Source organism: Oreochromis niloticus, linkage group LG7 (assembly GCF_001858045.2).
Source record: "Oreochromis niloticus isolate F11D_XX linkage group LG7, O_niloticus_UMD_NMBU, whole genome shotgun sequence".
NCBI lineage: Eukaryota > Metazoa > Chordata > Actinopteri > Cichliformes > Cichlidae > Oreochromis > Oreochromis niloticus.
In genome coordinates, this window is record NC_031972.2 from 57,626,631 (window position 1) to 57,646,097 (window position 19,467).

General features: G+C 41.9%; 1 protein-coding gene and 1 long non-coding RNA gene across 6 annotated transcripts in view; one reads left to right on the plus strand and one right to left on the minus strand.

The window, feature by feature from the left end:
- Nucleotides 1-1,606: 1,606 nt before the first annotated feature.
- furinb (furin (paired basic amino acid cleaving enzyme) b) overlaps nt 1,607-19,467 on the minus strand; it is a 90,801-nt gene continuing 72,940 nt past the window's right edge. For all 5 annotated transcript variants that reach the window (XM_005470972.4, XM_005470970.4, XM_005470973.4 and 2 more), the window contains exons 9-16: nt 16,273-16,485; nt 11,901-12,001; nt 10,245-10,348; nt 6,611-6,728; nt 6,202-6,381; nt 5,858-5,985; nt 5,120-5,248; nt 1,607-4,017 (exon numbers count right to left, since the gene is read on the minus strand). In XM_005470972.4, coding sequence (XP_005471029.1) covers nt 3,311-4,017; nt 5,120-5,248; nt 5,858-5,985; nt 6,202-6,381; nt 6,611-6,728; nt 10,245-10,348; nt 11,901-12,001; nt 16,273-16,485 — 1,680 coding nt within the window. In that variant the 3' untranslated portion in view covers nt 1,607-3,310. The remainder of the gene's footprint in view (nt 4,018-5,119; nt 5,249-5,857; nt 5,986-6,201; nt 6,382-6,610; nt 6,729-10,244; nt 10,349-11,900; nt 12,002-16,272; nt 16,486-19,467) is intronic.
- LOC102079847 (uncharacterized) lies at nt 16,396-18,945 on the plus strand. Its single transcript, XR_269414.4, has 3 exons — nt 16,396-16,572; nt 17,288-17,429; nt 18,428-18,945. It is a non-coding gene; the product is annotated as an uncharacterized LOC102079847 (long non-coding RNA).

Sequence of the window (19,467 nt, forward strand, 5' to 3'; positions counted from 1 at the left end):
GCAGCGAGCAGGAGTCGAACATGAAATGCTTCTTTGCTGCTGCTACATAAAAATGGATCAGGGATCTGGAAAAATGGTGCCTCCTCCCATTTGGGAGGCGGGGGGGATAGGACGGGTGACTTTATGATGTTCAGCACCAGCACAGATAACATGTGACCTGCTGGAATAATGAGGCCCTGAGTCCAGAGCATCCTATTGTGAAATCAACTAATGAGGAGCTGATTCGTGAGTCCCGTTTTAATTAATGGAATGTGTATTGTTGCCAAGTCTAGTTAGTAGACAGCATTGTCGCAGTACATGGCAGCTAATTACTACAAGCTAAAGGGCAAGGTGGGGGGGGGGGAAGAAAGGCAAACAAAATACCCACTCCTACACACGTGTAATGGCGGTGTGAAGGATGGAGATAAAAGGCTTTCAAATTCATCCACTTTTTCCAAAAAGGAAAAAAAATCTACAAAACAATTTGCACACGCGATTGGTTTGGATTTAAAATTCAAAACATGACATGCAGGGAGTGCTGAATTGTGCGGCAAGTTCTCCCGGCAGATCTAATTATGGGCCACAAAATGAATGTACCTTCACCCATGAACCCAGTTACCTGCACCTCTGTAGAGAGGAGGGGGCAGCTGCTAATGAACAAAGCTGCTGCCGCCGCCCGCCGGTGTTTTCCCCCATGCATACAAACCTCCATTTATATTAATTTAAACTTTAAGGGGCCCGCTATGCTGAAGCTTGAGGGAACAGTTTCTTGAAGGCATTCTTGGCAGCTTTGCTCACTGCTGCAACTGGATGGCAGGCAGGAACAAAGAAGGCTGGCACTCTGTTAAAGCTCAACGCCAGGAGTGAAGGAAACGCAGCGGCAACACTGATATATGACCATGAAGAAGCGAGGAACCATCTGCTCTCTCTGGGGTGTGTGTGTGTCAGGGGCTGAATTTAAGATGCATTAAAAAAAACTATAAAAGTTTTCAACCCTGGGAGTAAAAACACAGACCTGCTTTACAACAGCCAAAGTCCCTTTTTTTTTTTTTTTTTTTTTTTTAATTAATCCAGCATGAAATTAATCTCAACACATAACATCCGTCATCAGTTAAATAATAAAAAAAAAAGGATTAAAAATAAAAACAAACATAGAAAATTGAATCATTATCTCATGATTTTTTTTAAATCACTAGCCATTCTGGTCTTTTGGATCCAAAGGCTTTGATTTGGCCACGTAGCTGCAAGTCTACGTCGTTATAGAGAGAATATAAAGCATGAATTTGTCCTTTTATGTTTGGTGTTCACAGCAGAAAGGGAGAAAGCTTCACTTTGATGAAGATGTTCTGGAAGAGAAGCCCCAAAATCAATATAAAGCACACTCTGTGGGGAAAATGAAGAGAGAATTATCTTGTTTCTCACCCGCAGTAACCAAGTGGCACAATGCTTCACAAGGTCAGCCAAGCAGCTTTTGGGCTGAGTGGTTAATGTCATTAAAAAACAGTGCTGCTTCACTGTAATTCGGCACATTTCTGTGTGACTGATGTACCATCTCTGGTGTCTGCGCTGCAGTGGAAATTCCCACTGAGCCTTGATTGAAAACATAGCATCCTCCACAGTTTCCTGCTTATCAAACAACCTGCGGGGATGTTTTATTATGCTGTCCCAGCGCGCTGCAGAAATCCTCAATTTAAAGTTTTTCTTAGTATTAATGAACAGCGAGTCAACTTTATAACCCCTGGCCTGCAATCTGTCAGGTCTCTGATGAAAGATAACAACAGCAATATATTAGAAGTCCACCTGAAGTAGAGGCCAGATGTCTGTATTTGAGACAAATTAGATATGCCTTAGATGAAGTAATGGAGTAAAGGGCCGCTCCACACATTTTTACACAGTGCTTGGCACATGTGCTTCTCAGCCTCTGAATAAGGCCTTTAGTTCTGGAGGTGCTTTGCTAAGCCTGAATAAATTAACTACTGTGATCACATCAAGATTACTCCAAGTTCTGATTAGTTTTTATGCTAGGGGGCGCTGTTTTTTTCTCCCCCTCAGGAACCATGCATTACCAAGTGCAGATATATAGTTTGAAATTCACAGATATTCAGTTGGACACTAGTATTCATCGATTTGGGGCCTTGACCTACAAATGCAATCAAAAAGTTTGCAACTTTGTCTATAAAAGCAAAAAACCATACCCAGCTTGAATTTGAGCTCCCCTTCAAGGTCAGCTTGACCTTCTCGAGTACTTCCAGCACTCCCCCTATTTTAAAAAAGAAAAATCACTCCCTGGAGCTGCCCTTTTCATCACACGTGTCTTGGCAGAGTCATCACGACCTCAAATGCCTCGAGTAAACAACTTCCCTCTCAAACTGACCAGGATGTGACATAAAGGATCATCCCTGGTGATGAGAGCTGGGTTACAAACTACAACCCAAAACACCAGAATGCACTTTTCAGTGGAAGTGCCCGAAGGCGCTGCATCAAGCCACGAACACAACCACGAGCATGGATGCCTTTTTCTCAACTTTCCTGGTGGTGTGGACTGTGATTTTGTCACCCAGGGTCGGACTGTAATGCTATAATATCCTGAGGCATTAGAGAGAAAATATTCCCATAAAAGCCAAAATATTCTAAGCTTCCTTGTTTGCTTTTGGACGCCTGCAACATATGGCCACAGGATAATTTTGAGTTTGTACTCTTCTGCAAAATCACAATTCTAATTAAAGCGCCATCTTTTTTTTTTATAAGTGGAGGAGATAAAGCAACCGCCACAGACGCACAGGCGGTCAGAAGGAGAATTCTAGTGGCTGATCAAAAATAGCAGTCGTACTGAATGCACTGCATTGTTGCCAAATTTAAATAAGGTACGTTTATTTATTCTAGGTGGAGTTGCACAACGTCATGGTCGTGCCTCTTCAAAACTCAGGATATCTTGGTCTCTGCTGCTTAATATTAGACCATTCTGTCTCCAACTCTCTCCTGTTAGGTGTCCAAGCTTTAAGGGTGTGGCAGTACTCATTTTCGGGAAAGCACTCTGAAAAATATTTCCAAAGTAAATTAGTTGCATAACACATTTAAATGGTGACAAAGCTTATCAATACAACTGACATCATTCAAATAAAAGATAAAATACATGAAAATACACATGAAGCATGTAGTAAATAAATACATGAAAAAAATGATTGGCTCTGCGTTTGGATGGGGTGCCGATGGGACAGTAAGGCCTGCGCTTTGTGTTTTTCTGAACCTGTGCGACTCTGCTTCACGAATCAGCTCCGTGCAGTCAGACCTGTCTTCGTGTCAGACACCACAACAGCAGATGCAGCTTCAGCTAGATTGAGCTCTGCGTCTTAATAAAGGCTGTTCTCTCGCTGTGACCATCCACTTCCTCGCTGTCTGATTCAGACTCGTAGGCAATCATGTCCTCATCTGCCCACACAGTGGGGATTCCCTTGTAGCATATCCTTGCCTTTCTCTCCCGTCCCTGCCGGAAGCCAAAACCAAAGCCCACCCGCACCCCCTTTGTCTCTGAAAATCCAGAGGGCAATTTGGTCCTCCAGGCAGAAGCGCCACCTGAGCGTAACTGCAGCAAGAAGAAGACCCCGACGAAGGCAGCCAGGATGAAGGCACAGCTGAGAAGGGCCACGACGGCAGGGAATTGAGTGGACGGAGCTACAATGAGCCCTGGGGATTCCTCAGCTACTTTGCTGTCGTGGTCTGCTACTGCTGGACTCGCCCCTTCTGGCTGCGCTCCGTCACCCTGGAGTCCTCCAGTTAGAGGGGATTTTCGCTGGACTTGGTTCTGGTGCAAACAGGAGGTGAAGACCAGATGGCTGTGAGGAGGGCAGGACAGGCAATCTGCAGGCCCGGTGCCAGAGCAAGTGAGACAGGCAGGATTGCAGGGCAGGCAGGCCTGGACGGAGGATAAATCCACCCAGTTCTCCAGAGAGAGGTTGAGGAGCTGCTGCCCCGACGTGAAGCCCGGCGGACACAATTTCACACAACCCTGCAGGAAGAGGGAGAAGCCAGGGCTGCACTCTGGATGGAGAGGGGCAGATTAATGAGTCAAGAGGGCGTTTATGTCATGAACACAACAATGAAAATAAGACCTACAAATGATTTCTGAACTTTGAACCACATACCGTCCAATTACTGTTTAAAAAAAATTAAAATTTATATATATATATATATATTTATATATATTATATATATATATATATATGTATATGTATGTATATTTTATCACTCCCACTGCACTCTGTATTTTTACTGTATATAGTAACCTTTTGTACACAGTATAGTATTTTGGCATTTTTTTGTACACCATTTTTCCTATTTTTATTTTTCTAATACATCTTTTTCACGCTGTCCCCTGCGCACAAGTGAATTTCCCCAGTGTGGGATTAATTACAGTCTATATCTATGTCACTGCATGTAATTAATTGGAACTACATTTCTTTCTTGTTAATGAGATAAAGAGGCTATAAAGGGTCTTTAGTCTATAAAAACCATAAATAAATCTGAAATATATTCAACCCTAAGACAGCTAATTTATAAAAGAAAGGCCACAAACAGTCAAAAAAAACAAGTGTTAACAATTATTTCAGTATTTCCTCCTTTTGTCCTTTGTCAGTTTCTCCAGTCAGAACCTTAGACTTAATTTGAGGGAAATTAGCAGGCAACTGAGGATGTGAAATGAAAGAAGCAGTAATAACTGTAATGTTGATTTTACTGAAAGTTTTGAAATGTCTAAAATGATTAAGAGGAAAGCGCCTGACTCGAAGCATAAAATAATTTTTGACTTCATCTGCTTTTCACTGAGGAAGTCATCCTTGCTGACAAACATGCACCTGAGGCACCGGCGCAGTTTAAATCTCCCCTGCTGCTGGCAATACGTTCCACTCTTTGATATGACATATGGCAACGTGCGTATTCATTGTGCGCACATAGACAGATGCGCAAGAGACTTGTAAATTGCCGATTTGTATTCACAACATTCACTTTTCACAAACTGAAATACTCCAACACAGTCTGACCTAAAGCCTGTTTGGTAACAACGACTGTATGCCGGCGCCAATACAAATGAACCTATTCAACCTAAGTGGCTCATGCGTGACAGCGGAAGGCCGATCGATCTCACCGATACAGATCTGCTGGGCATCGAATGTCTTGCAGCTGTTGTTGGACGGCCGAGGGAAGTCAGGGGACGAGGGGTTGACTATGCTGGGCCCAGTACCCCACAGGATGAGGGTGAATTGACTCAACACACCTGAGGAGGACAGAGGCAGAGAGAGTGGGGGTGTAAGTGGTGGAAGAGAATATCAATTTAGCACTTCTCAAAGAGGGAACAGAGTGAACTGGCTGAGAAGAGGATATGGGGGTGGAAAGACAGGAAACGAGTGATGTGAGTGGCCCAAACAACAGTGGAGGAGGATCAACAGCAGCAGAAAAAGAGAGGTGTTTCTCTCTCATTTCCCTCTGCTGCTCAGAGAAAACAAATCTACTGGAAAACATGGCAACTCTTTCTGACAGTGTGCTGCCATTTGCTTTTAGAGCTAAAGTGCAGCACAGTTGTTGGAAAGAAAAACATTCTCAAGACACTGAAGTTTTGATAATCAAATAGTTGCCAAAGATTTTCTTGCAGAAGAATCGTTCTCTGCCCAGAGACTCTTAACTTTTAATCTGGAGCAGTTTCTAAGTGCCTCTCTGCTGGAACCAAAACTGTTATAGACTGTTAGAAAAGCAGAGGGGCAGACGAGGAAGAACTGAAGAGAGGCTACTAAGAGAAGCATGGAAAGACATAAGATAATGCTGGAACGGAAGAAGGTTTGATGTGATGCGACCAGTCCGGGCAATTAATGAAGATGAGTTAGGTTACCATAGTCACGTCCATTAGGTGCTACATTTTCTATCTCCAGGGTCCACTCTCCTTGAGGGTCTTCGTCCCATGAGTGTGTGGTCATAAAGGCCCAATCATTGAAACCCTCTGAGGAGAAGTCATTGGGCCTGAATAAATAAAAAGAGAGGACATATATTGGTGTTTTTTCCCTGCATCTGAAAGCAGGCATACTCTGAGTATTTGTCTCAGAGAATATGCCTGTGGGAGTATGTGTGCAGAAGTAAAACCGAGGGACACACACATTATTTGTCTGTGTGTGGCACAGAAAAAGAGAGATTTATATTAGGACCTGGCTGCTGTTGTCCTGTTTTTTTACTGTGTACCTGGGGAACAGCAGGGTGGAGCGTGTGCCCAGCGGGCTGATGAGATGAATGGCCAATTTTCCTCTCTGGTTGTAGGAGAGAGTGAGGCGAGCCTGAACGTGTTCCAGGGAGCTGACATGCTCTGGTCGTCCCCAGCAGGCATCCACGCTCTTGCTGAACACCAGTTTGTTCCCGATGTCTCTGCAGGTTTGACAAGTGGCGGGCCGAGTGGTTAATGTTGTGTGGAGGCAGAAATGGACACCGAACAACACTGTGCTTTAAACTTAAGCGACCTCCCCGGCTTGGAGGAGAATGCAGCAACATCCATCAGGATCAGAGATATGATAGAACAGGAAGTCTTTGTAACGATGCTGAAACTCTTTTTACGGACAAACCCACACACACACACGCTTCAAGTCATCCTTCTAACCTTGGTTCTGAAAGCATCGTGTTAACACACTGGCGCTGTGGTCCCACTGATGTCCAATTCTGTGCCAACGCCACCAGAGCACCTGCATCCAGGAGCCCATAACCGTACGAATGACTCACTGTGGAGGAAAAAAAAATATGGAGGGATAGGGAGCGGATGGCAGTTTTGTGGGTGGTGGTTATGAGACAGCAGCGCAGAGTGACAGAAATGACAATCAAACAATCCTCTCTACAGCAATACTTCATCTGTGCTTTCATCCTGAGAACATAAATGTGATTAAAAACAGCTGGGATTTAACAGTCCAACTGTCACCGACAGTCAGTAATAATATAAACAGGTTTATCCAGCCTATCATATTTTCTTTCTTTTATCATTAAAAGGAGGGAAAGGGTCTTTGGGGCAATGTCAGAAAAGTTTCTGTATGTCTCAGATGGCTTTCTGTGGCTGAATGACAGCAGCTGGCAGACTGAACCTTGGCAGGGAATGGAAGACAAAGTTAAACTAATTCTGTAGCCTACAGGCCGCAGACAAACAGTGTGTAGCTGGGACCACATCATCATCTAAATTAACATCTGTATGTATGTTTATCAGCTACAGTATCTAGCCTGCAAACTAATGCCAACAGAAAACTTTCTGGGTAAATGTTTCACGGCTGTTTCAACAAGATAAGCTGCAAAACATAGCATGTTCATGCCTGTCAGTTTGGTAGGAAGTACACTTTAGCAGAAAAGATAATGCAGGTTGTTCTTCAAGCACGATCTGATATCGTCGTGTTGGTGTTGTTCCCAGATCATCATACTAAATGTTGTTCCAGGATCAACATTGCAAGTGACTAATGAGAATGTTGTGACGTCATACTTTTGCGACTTCAGGAAAAACCGCCGTAAAACAAAAAAATGTAGTTAAGCTGCGAGAAACCGCCTCTGTCCGCCGATCAACGGACCCTGACCCTAATCCTAACCCTAACCCTTTAATAAACGGTAAGCAGAATTGATATTGTCCTTGCAACATTGGAATTTCATAAATGCACGAATGGCTTGGCGCACAAAAGAATAACGTCACAACAGTGTGATTGGTCCCTTGCAATGTTGAACCTGGAACAACATTTTCATGATGATCTGGGAACAACACCAACACGACGATATCAGATCATCCGTTCTGCACAGTCTGTTTCTGGCTGTTGGCCAGTGTGACTGTTTCCAACAGAATGCCAACATTGCTGCTTTATCGAATAGAAACAAGTTTTACTTTTTAAAAAGGACTGAATGAGCATCTATGAACTAGACGCTGAGTGCATGAAACCTAAAGACAAAAATTTCTGTTTATTCTTAAAGCAGAACACATAAAATGAACTAGAAATTCTGAATGTATTCATCTAAGTAAAGTAAAAGTAAGTAAAGTAAAATTTTATTTATATAGCACTTTTTAAGATAAAATCACCAAGTGCTTCACAGAAGCTAAAAACATAAAAACAAAAATCAACCAAAAGCAAGTTTTAAAAAATGAGTTTTTAACTGTTTTTTTTTTTTTTTTTTAAAGAGACCACTCAGTCCACAGATCTCAAACTCAAAGGGAGACAGTTACAAAAGCTCAGTCACCTTTTGTTTTTTATCCTTTTGTTTTTATGGACAACCAGCAAGCCCTGATCACATGACCTCAGGGACCTGCTGGGGATGTATGGATGTAAGAAATCTCTGATGTATGTTGGTGCTTGTCCATGCAGAGCCCTGAATGTCAAAGTCATAATCTTAAAGTGAACTCTGAATTTAATAGGGAGCCAGTGCGGCTGGATCAGCAGGGGTGTAACATGAGAGAAGACTTGGTCAGAAGCCTTGCAGCAGCATTCTGAACATCCTGCAGACGTTCCAAAGAGGCATTACATAAACAAGTGAACAAAGAATTAGAATAGTTCAAACGAGATGAAACAAATGGATGTATTTCTAGTTCAGAGCGTGACACAATAGGACTCAGCTTTGTTTCTTAAATGATAAAAACAGGAGCGGACCAGAGATTTAACATGAGCGTCCAAAGTCAGGCAAATGTAGCAAGAGGACCTAAATTTTCCAAAACCATGGGGACAAATTTATCGGGAGCACAAACAAGGACTTCGGTTTTCTCCTCATTAAGTTGAAGAAAAAATTATCAGCCATCCAACCTCTAATGGAGTCTAAGCAACTTATGCAAAGTCTGTAGCTTGGAAACATCTTGTGGCTTAAAGGAGATGTATAACTGAATATCATCTGCATAGCAGTGATAAGAAATGTCCATAAAAGTGCTCAGAAGGTTGGCTGAAGAGGGAGTAAATACAACAAAAACAATAAAGGTCCTAAAACAGAACCTTGTGGCACACCATAGGTAAGAGAAGTAGAAGAGGATCCGTACTTAGAGGTAGCCACAGAGAAGGATCGTTCACACAAATAAGATTCGAACCACTCCAAAGCAGACCCTGATATACCCACCCAGTGTCTCAGCCTATCGGATTGGCCTGCCTTAAACTCGGCACCAACTAGGCCACAAACCTTTGAGCCAGGTCGTGTTAAGTAATGGTTATAGCCGAACTGTAACAAGCAAGCACAAACCTTTCTTTGAGCAGAGAAGAGATTTCTATTTGTTCAAGTTCTTTGCATAACAAACTAAAATGTATGCATTATAAACAATTAGGGATATAATGCGTTTAAAAATATGTTAGTTCATGTTATCAGTTTTTGTCCACGTGTATATGGTAGCTCACACTTCATCAGTATAACCTATGGTATTCAATGCCTCCATGAGGGCCACCATAGCCATTCACATCTTTGTTTTCTGCATTTTCATTTCTTTAACCCGATAATTAATATTTTGCTCACAACATTATGCATGACAGAAAAAGTGTTTAATAATCGCATTTTCATTTCAAATACGAAGTTTTTGTTAAATTCAGTAGTCTGAACTGCAGTGGAATAGCAAACTGATAAAAAATATGATAATTCTAACACAATCTCACAGTTACTTGGTGCAAACACAACTTGAATCAGAAAAATTGCATGTTATTGGGATACTGGGCATCAATCCAGTCTGGCATGGAAATAGCACAGAAATAGCAAAGAAATACCAAGTGCTAAGAGTTGTAATGACCTGAACCTTAGGGTAGCTTTCTAAACAGAAATGAACATCTAAATTTACTCGAGAAAAATGTAAATAATTGCTAATAAATGCTAATCCCTCGGCTGGGTTATACCGCCATCTGGAGGGAAAGAGACATATTACACTGATCAACCATCACAGCTTAATTGTTCATATGCTGAACAACAATGTAAGAGAAACTAATATTTCTGCCGCTCCAAGTATACATGTGTGTAACAGACCTGTTTCCCTGGACTGCTGCGACATTACTATAAAAATAATGCTTGGAGGTACATTTAGTTCACCAAGAGTTTACCAGTTAAGCAGCAGTCAGGTAGGTACTTGTAACACATTAGTTCTACACATATTCCGTATCATAGCAACCAAAGCCATCCAAAACGCTCTCAAGCAAGGCATTTTCAAAAGAGAGCTTTAGTGAACTTTGCATTTGTACTCAGGATTGAGGCATAGACATAAGTCCACATGTTACCACCTGCTCTTGATTTGTCGAATAACTGTATTGAGTTTTTACCTCTGCGCCCCACTCCGTTGGTCTTCCAGTCACTGGCGCTGAGACGCCCAGGCTGGGATGTTCTCACCACCAGGTGCTGCATATCCCTCCAGGTTAAGTTCAAACTGTGCAGACAGGGAAGAAAGAAATATAATCACATTTACATTCTCTCATGTAATAGGTGAGGCTAATACCTTCCTATTATGCACATTATGAGAAATGTCAGGTTTTGATGACCTCAACTGTACAACAATACAGTCAGGGAAATGTGAGCAGCTATGGGACATGGAAAAGGTCAGAAGACTGTGGAAACACCTGAAATGTGATCCATCTGAGCATATACAGTGAGAACAACTGTACAGTGTTGAAATACTACACCGAGAGGTGGAGGGAACCCTGAGGGATGTGCCACTCAACTAAAACAAAGCTATGGACTCACATAAAGGTTTTAACATGGGCGTAAAATACCAGCATTAAAGGTACATCATAACCTACTGTGTTGAAAGGTCAGGGAACACAGTAAAACAAAACCGTGGAGGACAGTCTACGCCTATCTGTAATGATAGTTTCTAATAAGTTCTGTGAGTTGGGGACAGGGTCACCTCCAACACAGTTGAAGCTCAGTAATTTTTTTTTCATATAGATTTATTAAGGGGTCTAGCTGTAAGTATCCAACAGAGAATCCTTTAAGTCACCACTAAGAAAAACTGCTCTGCGGGTTAAGATAATCAAACCGTGAATCACAGAGCTTTACCGAGAGCAACACCACAGTTGACAGAAATAGAAACACAGAATTGCACTGTGGTGCATCACCTCCGCCAACCTCCACATCAGCATTCACATCTCACATCCTCTCATGTGTTATTAATGGACAAGATCCTCCGATCCACTCAATGTCACCTCAGCCAAGAGCGAAGGAGAAAATAATAAAATAATAAAACACCAGAAAGCCAAAACACTCTGCCTATTAAATGATTCCATCTCTATGAATTCCAGTGCGGTCCCAGACTGATAAACTAGCTACCCTGTTATTACTGCTGCCTGTCAGGAGGGGCTTCAGGAGGAGTGGGGGGGCCTATTCACTGATAAATACTGACTCTTGTGCGGTGTTAAACCAGAGACGCTGAGCATACCAGAACTGAAACTTGGCTGTGTGGTACTACTGGATTGATTTGACAGCTGTCAGCAAATCACTAATGTGGAAAGGAGGAGAATTATGCACAGCAGAGGACTGCTTACTGATAAGACTGACTTAACACATGCAAGATATGACTCAAGATAATGGGGAACACATTAGAGCTGCTGACAGAAACTTGGATTCTGACACCTGGAGTCCTGAGTGAGCGATAATGAGAGACATTCACCGGTTTAAAATCTTCACCATGGGCCCTACAGGTATTCAGATGTCTGTGTGGGCTGCAGCTGCTGATTTGTCTCACTAATTAACCGATTATCAAAAGCTTAATCTGGAGTGGAAAGAATTTCTTGGCTGGGATTTAGGCCAACGCCGCCTTCCCAGAGACGTCTGCGTATTTACAGACGTGAGTCCACGCACATACTCCCACATGTAGCACGCAGTGGATCATAATAAACTAAGTTAACAGTAGCATAAAGTTAAAAAAAAGCTTTACATTTCTGATTCCCTAATGTAGAAACAGATGATACAGGGGCACTCACTTGGCCTCCAGAGCCAGAGCGATGATCCCAGCAGCGAGCGGGGCTGACGCGGATGTCCCCGTGTGAGAGTCTGTGCATTTTTGCCTCAGGTCGGTGGTGACCTTAGAGGCAAGCGGATAGAGAGAAAGTGTAAATAAGTACAGGAGGACAGACATAGTTGATTTGACACATTGAGTTTCCCACTTCAGCATGAGTGAAGCTCACGGGCAGAGAAACTGAGAACTAGACAGACGAGGGCCGCGGACAATAGGAGCTCTCCCCACAGCTATGTGCGATGGAAAAGAGGAGAAGGAGAGAATTAGTAGGTGGTTCAGTCTCAGGTCTGTGGATCCCTGCCAAGGGGTCACGCCTGGGGTAATGAAGGTCAGCCAAATCAGCCCAGCCAGGTCAAGCTGTGGTGAGACAGAGTATGTTAGCACTCCACGTACATCTCTCCTCTAGTTCTCTGCAAGTGCCAGAAAGCTAATGAGGGCTGTCTGGGTCACGACGAGGACACGTCAGAAATGACAAAGAAGCCAAAGGCAAGGTGGTCTATGAAGGTTAGAGACAGATTCTTGGTTTGCAACTTTTGGCCTGACAGACTGTGGCGTTAATGACCATTATCTGTGGAAAGATGTGTCAGAGGGGTAAACAAAGGGAGGGCAGGTGTCTGCACAGGCCAGCTGTTAGAGTTAGGACCTGGACAGAATAACACTGAAACAATAATATTTAACAGATTAAATGCTGGAAGTTAACTGATTCATCTTTTTTTTAAAATATTGAGTGAAATCTTTTGTAAATAACAGCTCAGACTATCTGCAGCTTCTTTTTAGGCATTTTCTTGGTTTTATGACTCTGAAACTCAACATTTTTAGATTTTTTTTACTAACTAGACAAATCAAGTTTTTCATATAGCAGGTTAGAAGTAGAAAAAGGTCCCAGATCAGATTTATCTATCGAGACTATTCTGGTGTGAGTTGCTCAGTTTTAGAGATAACATCTATAGGGACGTCTGCCATCTCTTGAATATAATAGGACTAAATGGCAATCAGCTTATGGCGCTTAAAGCAGCCAACAATACACCTGAAAAACTTGGTCCCCCTCCCCCCACAAAATATGATCCCGTTACAAAAGAAAAACCCACCAACCATTTTGTGAGGTGATTCATTTAAGAGAAAACTGTGTCTGTGACAACAGGCTCAGGCTCATGACAGGATGCAAACGCTAATGTTGCTGGCACTCTGCTAAGCTGTAATGCCAACCAAAAGCAGTTGTATACAGGAAAAAGAAAATTCTCTGTGAATCACACTGCCCACAATAGCTGGGTTATGGTTCTGCAATTCATTCATTCACAAATATGTGCCACAAACCAAAATCCGTTAAATTAAATTATATTCAAGCGTAGGCAGACACCGCTACGGCTAATATCTCCCAAACTGGACAACTCCCACCCAAACCATAAAGTATATGAAGGACTAATAGGGTTACTATATTTTGAGATTTCGTTTTAGGAATATTATGTGCTGCAAGCTGAGAGTACAACCAGGGAAACCTCATTATTCAAGAATATAAAACCCTTGCACACTTCAACACCTGCTTTTTATAAGATCAAATAAAAATGGGAAAAAATCTGGATACTCTAAAAAAAAAAAAAAAATCTTCCACAAAATGTTGACTATTTTGAAAACGCAGCTGAACTGTGGGGCTCCATAAGCAGCATCACATATGATAGAACCGTCATAGTGTTTGGGAAAAGGAGGAGGAAGAGTGCTTACTGTACAGAAGCTTTCTGGCCAGAAATGAAGCCACTGATAAAAGCTATAAGGCCTGCCTCGTTCAAGCAGAAGCAAAGCCTAGAAGATCTGAGAGCTGGCAGACATACAGCACAACTAGATCCTGTGCTAATAAATACCAGGTGCAGCTTTGCTATGAAATGCACACAAGGTACAGATACTTGAAACATCAGAGGTATGCTTGAAGGAATGAAGAAAGCAACGGGTCCAACAGATTCTGAAACAGCTCCTCTCAAATCCAAAGCTGGTGAGTTTATCACTGGTGGAGATAAACAGATGGAGAGATGGGTGGAATGCTATGTTGAAATATATGGCATAGAGAACAAAGTCACAGAAATTGCACTAAACACTGTTCCTCAGCTAACTGGAAAAGTGAGATGCAGAACCAACACTGAACGAGTTGGAAAGGGCATCAGCTGCCTTACAAGTGGAAATGCTCCTGAAAGTATCTGAGCATTTGCGCTGTTTGGGATCTTCTTCACGCTGCTACAAAATTCCTTCTGACACTCACAAGATGTTGTTTTCCTGCACACCAGATCTGATGGCAAACTGTTCAACTTGGCAATTTTACCAGCCAAGACAAAAGTCAGAGCAAGCCAGAGCAGCAGATCTGTGAGCTGATGTTTGCTCATGATTCTGGAATAGTTACTCAGGCTGTCGGTTCTGAGGTTCTTAATAGGTTTTCACATGCCTGAAATAAATTTGGTCTTTCTTTAAGCATCAAAAACACCACAGTCATGGGTCAGGATGTGGATAAAACTCATGTTTTACCATCACCAGTAAACCCTCTCTCGATTAACAGATCACAAGGATGATCAAGGTTCTGCTAACGAGTGTGGGAAAACAAGAAGCTAACCCTAGCAACAAAAATCTGTGCCCACAGAGCACCTGTTGTACTGCAGTGACTACTTGGAGGACATAGTCCCATCACGAAGCAAGAACAGCTTTCATCTAAGTTGTCTAAGCCTTGGAATCACATAGAAGGACAAAATATCTCAAACTAGAGTCCCACAAAACTGAGACTTCCAGCATGCAAAAGCTGCTTATGCAATGCCACATGTGCCGGTTTGGCCATGTGAAACAAACGATGGCAGAATCCCCCCAAGGTGCCGGCCCCACGGGGCACCCGGACTCGAGGTTCAAGGACATATGAAAGTGTGACATGAAGGCACGCCACATCAACACTGACAACTGTGAAGAAGCAGCTTCTGTTTGCACAGCCTGGTGGAGTGTGACTAAAACTGGCACAAAAGTTGCCAAAGGGATCAGGACTAAAAGAACACAACAAAAGAGGCAAGAACAGAAGAAAGCAAACCAAATTAAACCACCATCTGAGTGGTCTGCTACAAGTACACGACAGATCGCCATTTCAGGTCTATCTAGTCATAGCAACCACTGCAGAATCCACCTGACATGACAGAGCATCATCTCACAGGTAAGACAGACGACAACAAATATCAGGAATATATGAGGAAGAATATGCAAAAATTCATTGAGTGAACTGAAAAAAACCAAACCTACATTTACAATAAATACATACTAGTTGTAGCTCTACTTTGATAACAGTTTAACCTGTGCACATATTATTCATAAAATTTCAAAATAAGAAAACATTATTAACCTTTAGTAAAATAACAATCAGTGCTTTAATTGTGCCATTTAATTATTTGAAAGTCTCATTTTTGTGAAAATATAGCGTATTTACTTTTTCTCTGTAGCAACAACACACTGTGCCTTGAAGGCCAATTAGTGAACTTTGTGTTTTGTGCCACTCGGTGGTAATGTGTTTATCTTTGGCAAACAGCCATGTTTTATTCCATCTAGGTGTGCACAACAGATGAAGTTAATTACAGCGGAGTGCCATCGCTGCCATTTTGGTTAGAAAAACGGGAATTTATGTTTTGCTTTTCTCTCGCTCCAGTTGGGAAAAAAAATGTGTAATCTCTGGCGATGGAGGTGACCAAATGCGCTCACAAAATGAGCCACTTGGTAGTGCATGATTGTGAGAAACAGAAATCTAACAGAGTGAAAATAAATACTAGTTTGGGACAAACGGAAATTGCATAAACTTACTGGGTACTGCACCAAATGGCAGCCTCTGCGTGCTAAAGCAACAATACAACGCAAGTGCTAATGTATTTTTAAAATGACTTCACTTCCACCCATTTCATGAGTTGTGTTTACTTGCCTGCAGCACGCCTCTGGTGTAATTTGGAGGGAATGGCAGATTTATGGTTGTTTTATGTTATTCTGTGTCCCTGAAGCAAGTCTTTCTTCGGGTGACAAGCAGCTTGAAGGAATCATGGCATCTCTCAGCGTTTGTCAGGTTTGCTCATTGTATGTTTCACATCACTCAGACTTTGACATTTTGAAGCCTATTTTTTTCTATTTGAGAGACACAAGATTAATGTGTATAAACACTCAAAACGGGTTCAATTTGGATGCGTCGGCATGAACTTTTGGTAAGCACGGGACGTGTAGTATTTTCAAACTTGACATTTACAACGTGCCAAAGATTCAAAGTATTAAAAACAATCCTACACAAAATCTGAGATCTTTAAAGTGCATGTGAGCGTGTGTGTGTGTGTGTGTACACCCACTATCTGCTTCTCCCCCGGGTTTCCAGAGCTGAAGGTGGTAGCGAGGGTGGAGGAGCAAGGCTCGCTGTACCACGGCACGTTGCCGGACTGCGTGGTGCTGCTGATGGACAGGGTGTAAATGCTGTTCGTGTAGCCGTCACAGTTGCAGCTGTCTTGCTCCCGGCCACCATTACCCGAAGCCCAGACGAAGATGGAGCCCAGTCCGCTGCGTCCCTGTGGTGCAGAAACATACACCTTCATGTGGCTGGAGTCCAGGAACAGACAAGGTTAAGAGGGAGAAGCTATCAGGAGCTGGTTCAAGTATGAAAAATCGCCTTTGAGAAAGACGTTTGTCTCCATACTTAAACGGCCTGTCGTTAATGCGCTTTCTTTTAGAAACACTGAGGCGCTGTAGGCACAACTCTTATTAATACATCATCATGTCAAACGACTTATTGCAGCAGAACATCAGATAACAAACAGAGGAAATGTAATTACCAAATTTATTCAAGCTGAATATAATTTCAGGGCTGATAAATGACAACATGATATCTGGCAGAGAGACTGTGCTCCTAAATTACACACACTATCTGAGACATACGTACATTCGGTCCAGCTGGGTCTGGAATGACAACAAGAGCCAAGAAATCCTTGGCTCGGATTAAAATTTCACCAACCCCTTTTAGCAAAGTAACAAAGGGTGTTCTTTGTCAGCTCAGGAATACAAGCGAAGATTTGATTGCTCCATTTGTGACCAGACACACAAACGCTACATTTGTCTCCAGCTGATTAGATCAGAGTAACTCTTTATTTGCTGGAAAGCCCCAGAAATCGATCGACCGCCTCTAGTTGGTATAAAACTGGTGCATACAAATTGTAGAGAATTTGTGCACTTTGCAGAATTTTGGCATCGCTGCTCTGCTTACTATTGCATTTTAGAACTGATTTACTGCTTTTTCTTTTTTTATTCTTTTTTGTGTCTGCCCACTTCCTGCAAAGCTGACCTTCTTTCTCTCAATATGTTGGTGATATTTAGCCCGAGGCCCGCTGACCCATTCTTGATGACTGCTGCCTGAGGCCAAGCTGGATCCAGAGACAGAGGCAGCGGGACTGTCAGGACCCCACATATCTGTAATAGCCTCTGGGTTGACAACAACACTCAGTGTCCCTTTCCTAAGGTCTTACAGGCTTGTATTTTAATTGGGATTACCAACTCTTACCTACTGCTGTCATTGCTGATTTTATTTTTTAGGTTGTAAAAAGTACACTCGGAAAAATGTATTTTTTTATATGCTGCTAAAATGTATTCTCTTTGTTTTTGATTGTAAATCTATTACACACTTTTTAAAAGAAGAAAAAAAAGCCAGTAATTAAAAACGTTAATTTTCACTTGAATTTACCCACAGCTCATATTTCCACTGAATATTTATTACATTCTGTCATTAGAAAATGAATCAGTTAGAAATTAGTTAGGTGAGAAAAAAAACAGATGTATGCCACTGCGTGCGCGCACACACACACACACACGCACACGCACACACAGAAAATCTACCAGTTTTCAGTCAGATTTTTTTCTTTTACCAACTCCTCTTCTGTACCTTGCTAATGGACTTACTCTGGGCTCTCGTTGTTATGTGCCATCATTTATTTTATTCACTTTTTCTTTTAAGAGCACCACGTGTCGTACTGCCTGTTCCGCTCCTCTGTTTTGTCCCTCTTTCATCGTTAATCATACTGACTGAGCAGACCAGTGCTGTATCATTGTTGTGTTTTTACATCAAGTATAAAACTAAATTAACTGATTTTCTTGGTATCTTGCTAGTAAAGATAAGATGCTGGAATATTTTATTCCTTATCACTGTTGTTGTAACACTGCCCGTCTCTGGCATGGCTAATCACAGAAATGTTAAGCTCATAATCGTACAAAGGAACCTCAATTGGATGCGAATATAAATTTTAACTAAGCTTGTTCAGTGCGTTTTTAAAATGATTATCCATTTAATTTTCTTAATGGATTCCCACATCCCCATCTCGCAAATGATCTCTCAAAGGAATCCAGGATAAGACTACATCTGCTGGGCGATGCAGTCCAAATCAAACTGTGTCCTAACAGTAGAGGCTAGAGAAGCTGTATATACTACTCTTAATTTATGGTCTGACGCTGTCCTGGTTGCAGGTTACAGAAGCCAGACGATAAAAGTCCAGTGCCAAGGGTTACCTCGCTGCCAGGAGAGCACACACTGAACCAGTCAGCTCCTGCTTTGTTGCTGTGAGGCACTTTTTCCTCACTAACACACCATGATATCTGGAGCACTTTGCATTTTGGGATTCTATAAATGAGTCGTTCGGTTTGACTGAAAATTTTCATTAATTTATATGCCAATTAGTGCAGAGTTTGAATGTAACTGTTGTTCCGCATCAGTGACTGCTCCTCTCTTTCTATTTTCTCCTATCTCACATTTATCATTAGCCTATTCTCATAATGTCTTTTGATGCCACATAGTGACACATGAAAAATGGTGGTATTAGACTTAGATAATAGTCCATACTGTTTAATGTTTTATTCTATTCAAGCTTGAATGACTAGGCAGAGGGCAATTTTGCAAACTAACCTTGAGTTTGTCCTCCTCAGTCTTGGGAAGCCATCATCAATTAAAAAGTAATATGCTCTGACTGTACAGGTGGAAAATTGTCCAGAACTTTTCTGATTTGTTCTATTAAAGTGTTCTTCCTGTAAAAGAGAGGCTTTTTTCTCCCTACCATCACCAGCTGCTTGGGTATCATGAGGTTTGGCATCATTACTTTTTGGTGATTTACACCTGAAAGGACCACTGCTGTGAAAAAGCCTTTGTGCACTTCTTGATTTTTTAGTTTTTTAAAAATATTTTTGACAGTTACATGTTTCACAACATGAAACTAATTTTTAAACCAAGGTATCCCAATTGCAATTTTTAAATGCTGATTTAATTTATTAAGGGAAAAAGTGATCTAAACCTAAATGGGGTTAAGCGAAAAAGAAGAGTCCTTTAACTTCTATTTTGAATGGGTGCTATAAAATCAAAAATATATCGGATTGGATTGACTTAAAAAACACAAAACAACCCCCCCACACTTTTTTGCTTCCTTGCAAAGAAGGCAAGAGCTTAAACGAGCTGTCTAGCGCTATATAAAAGCAACAAAATCCACCTACTGCTCCTCTGAAACTCACTGATTAAC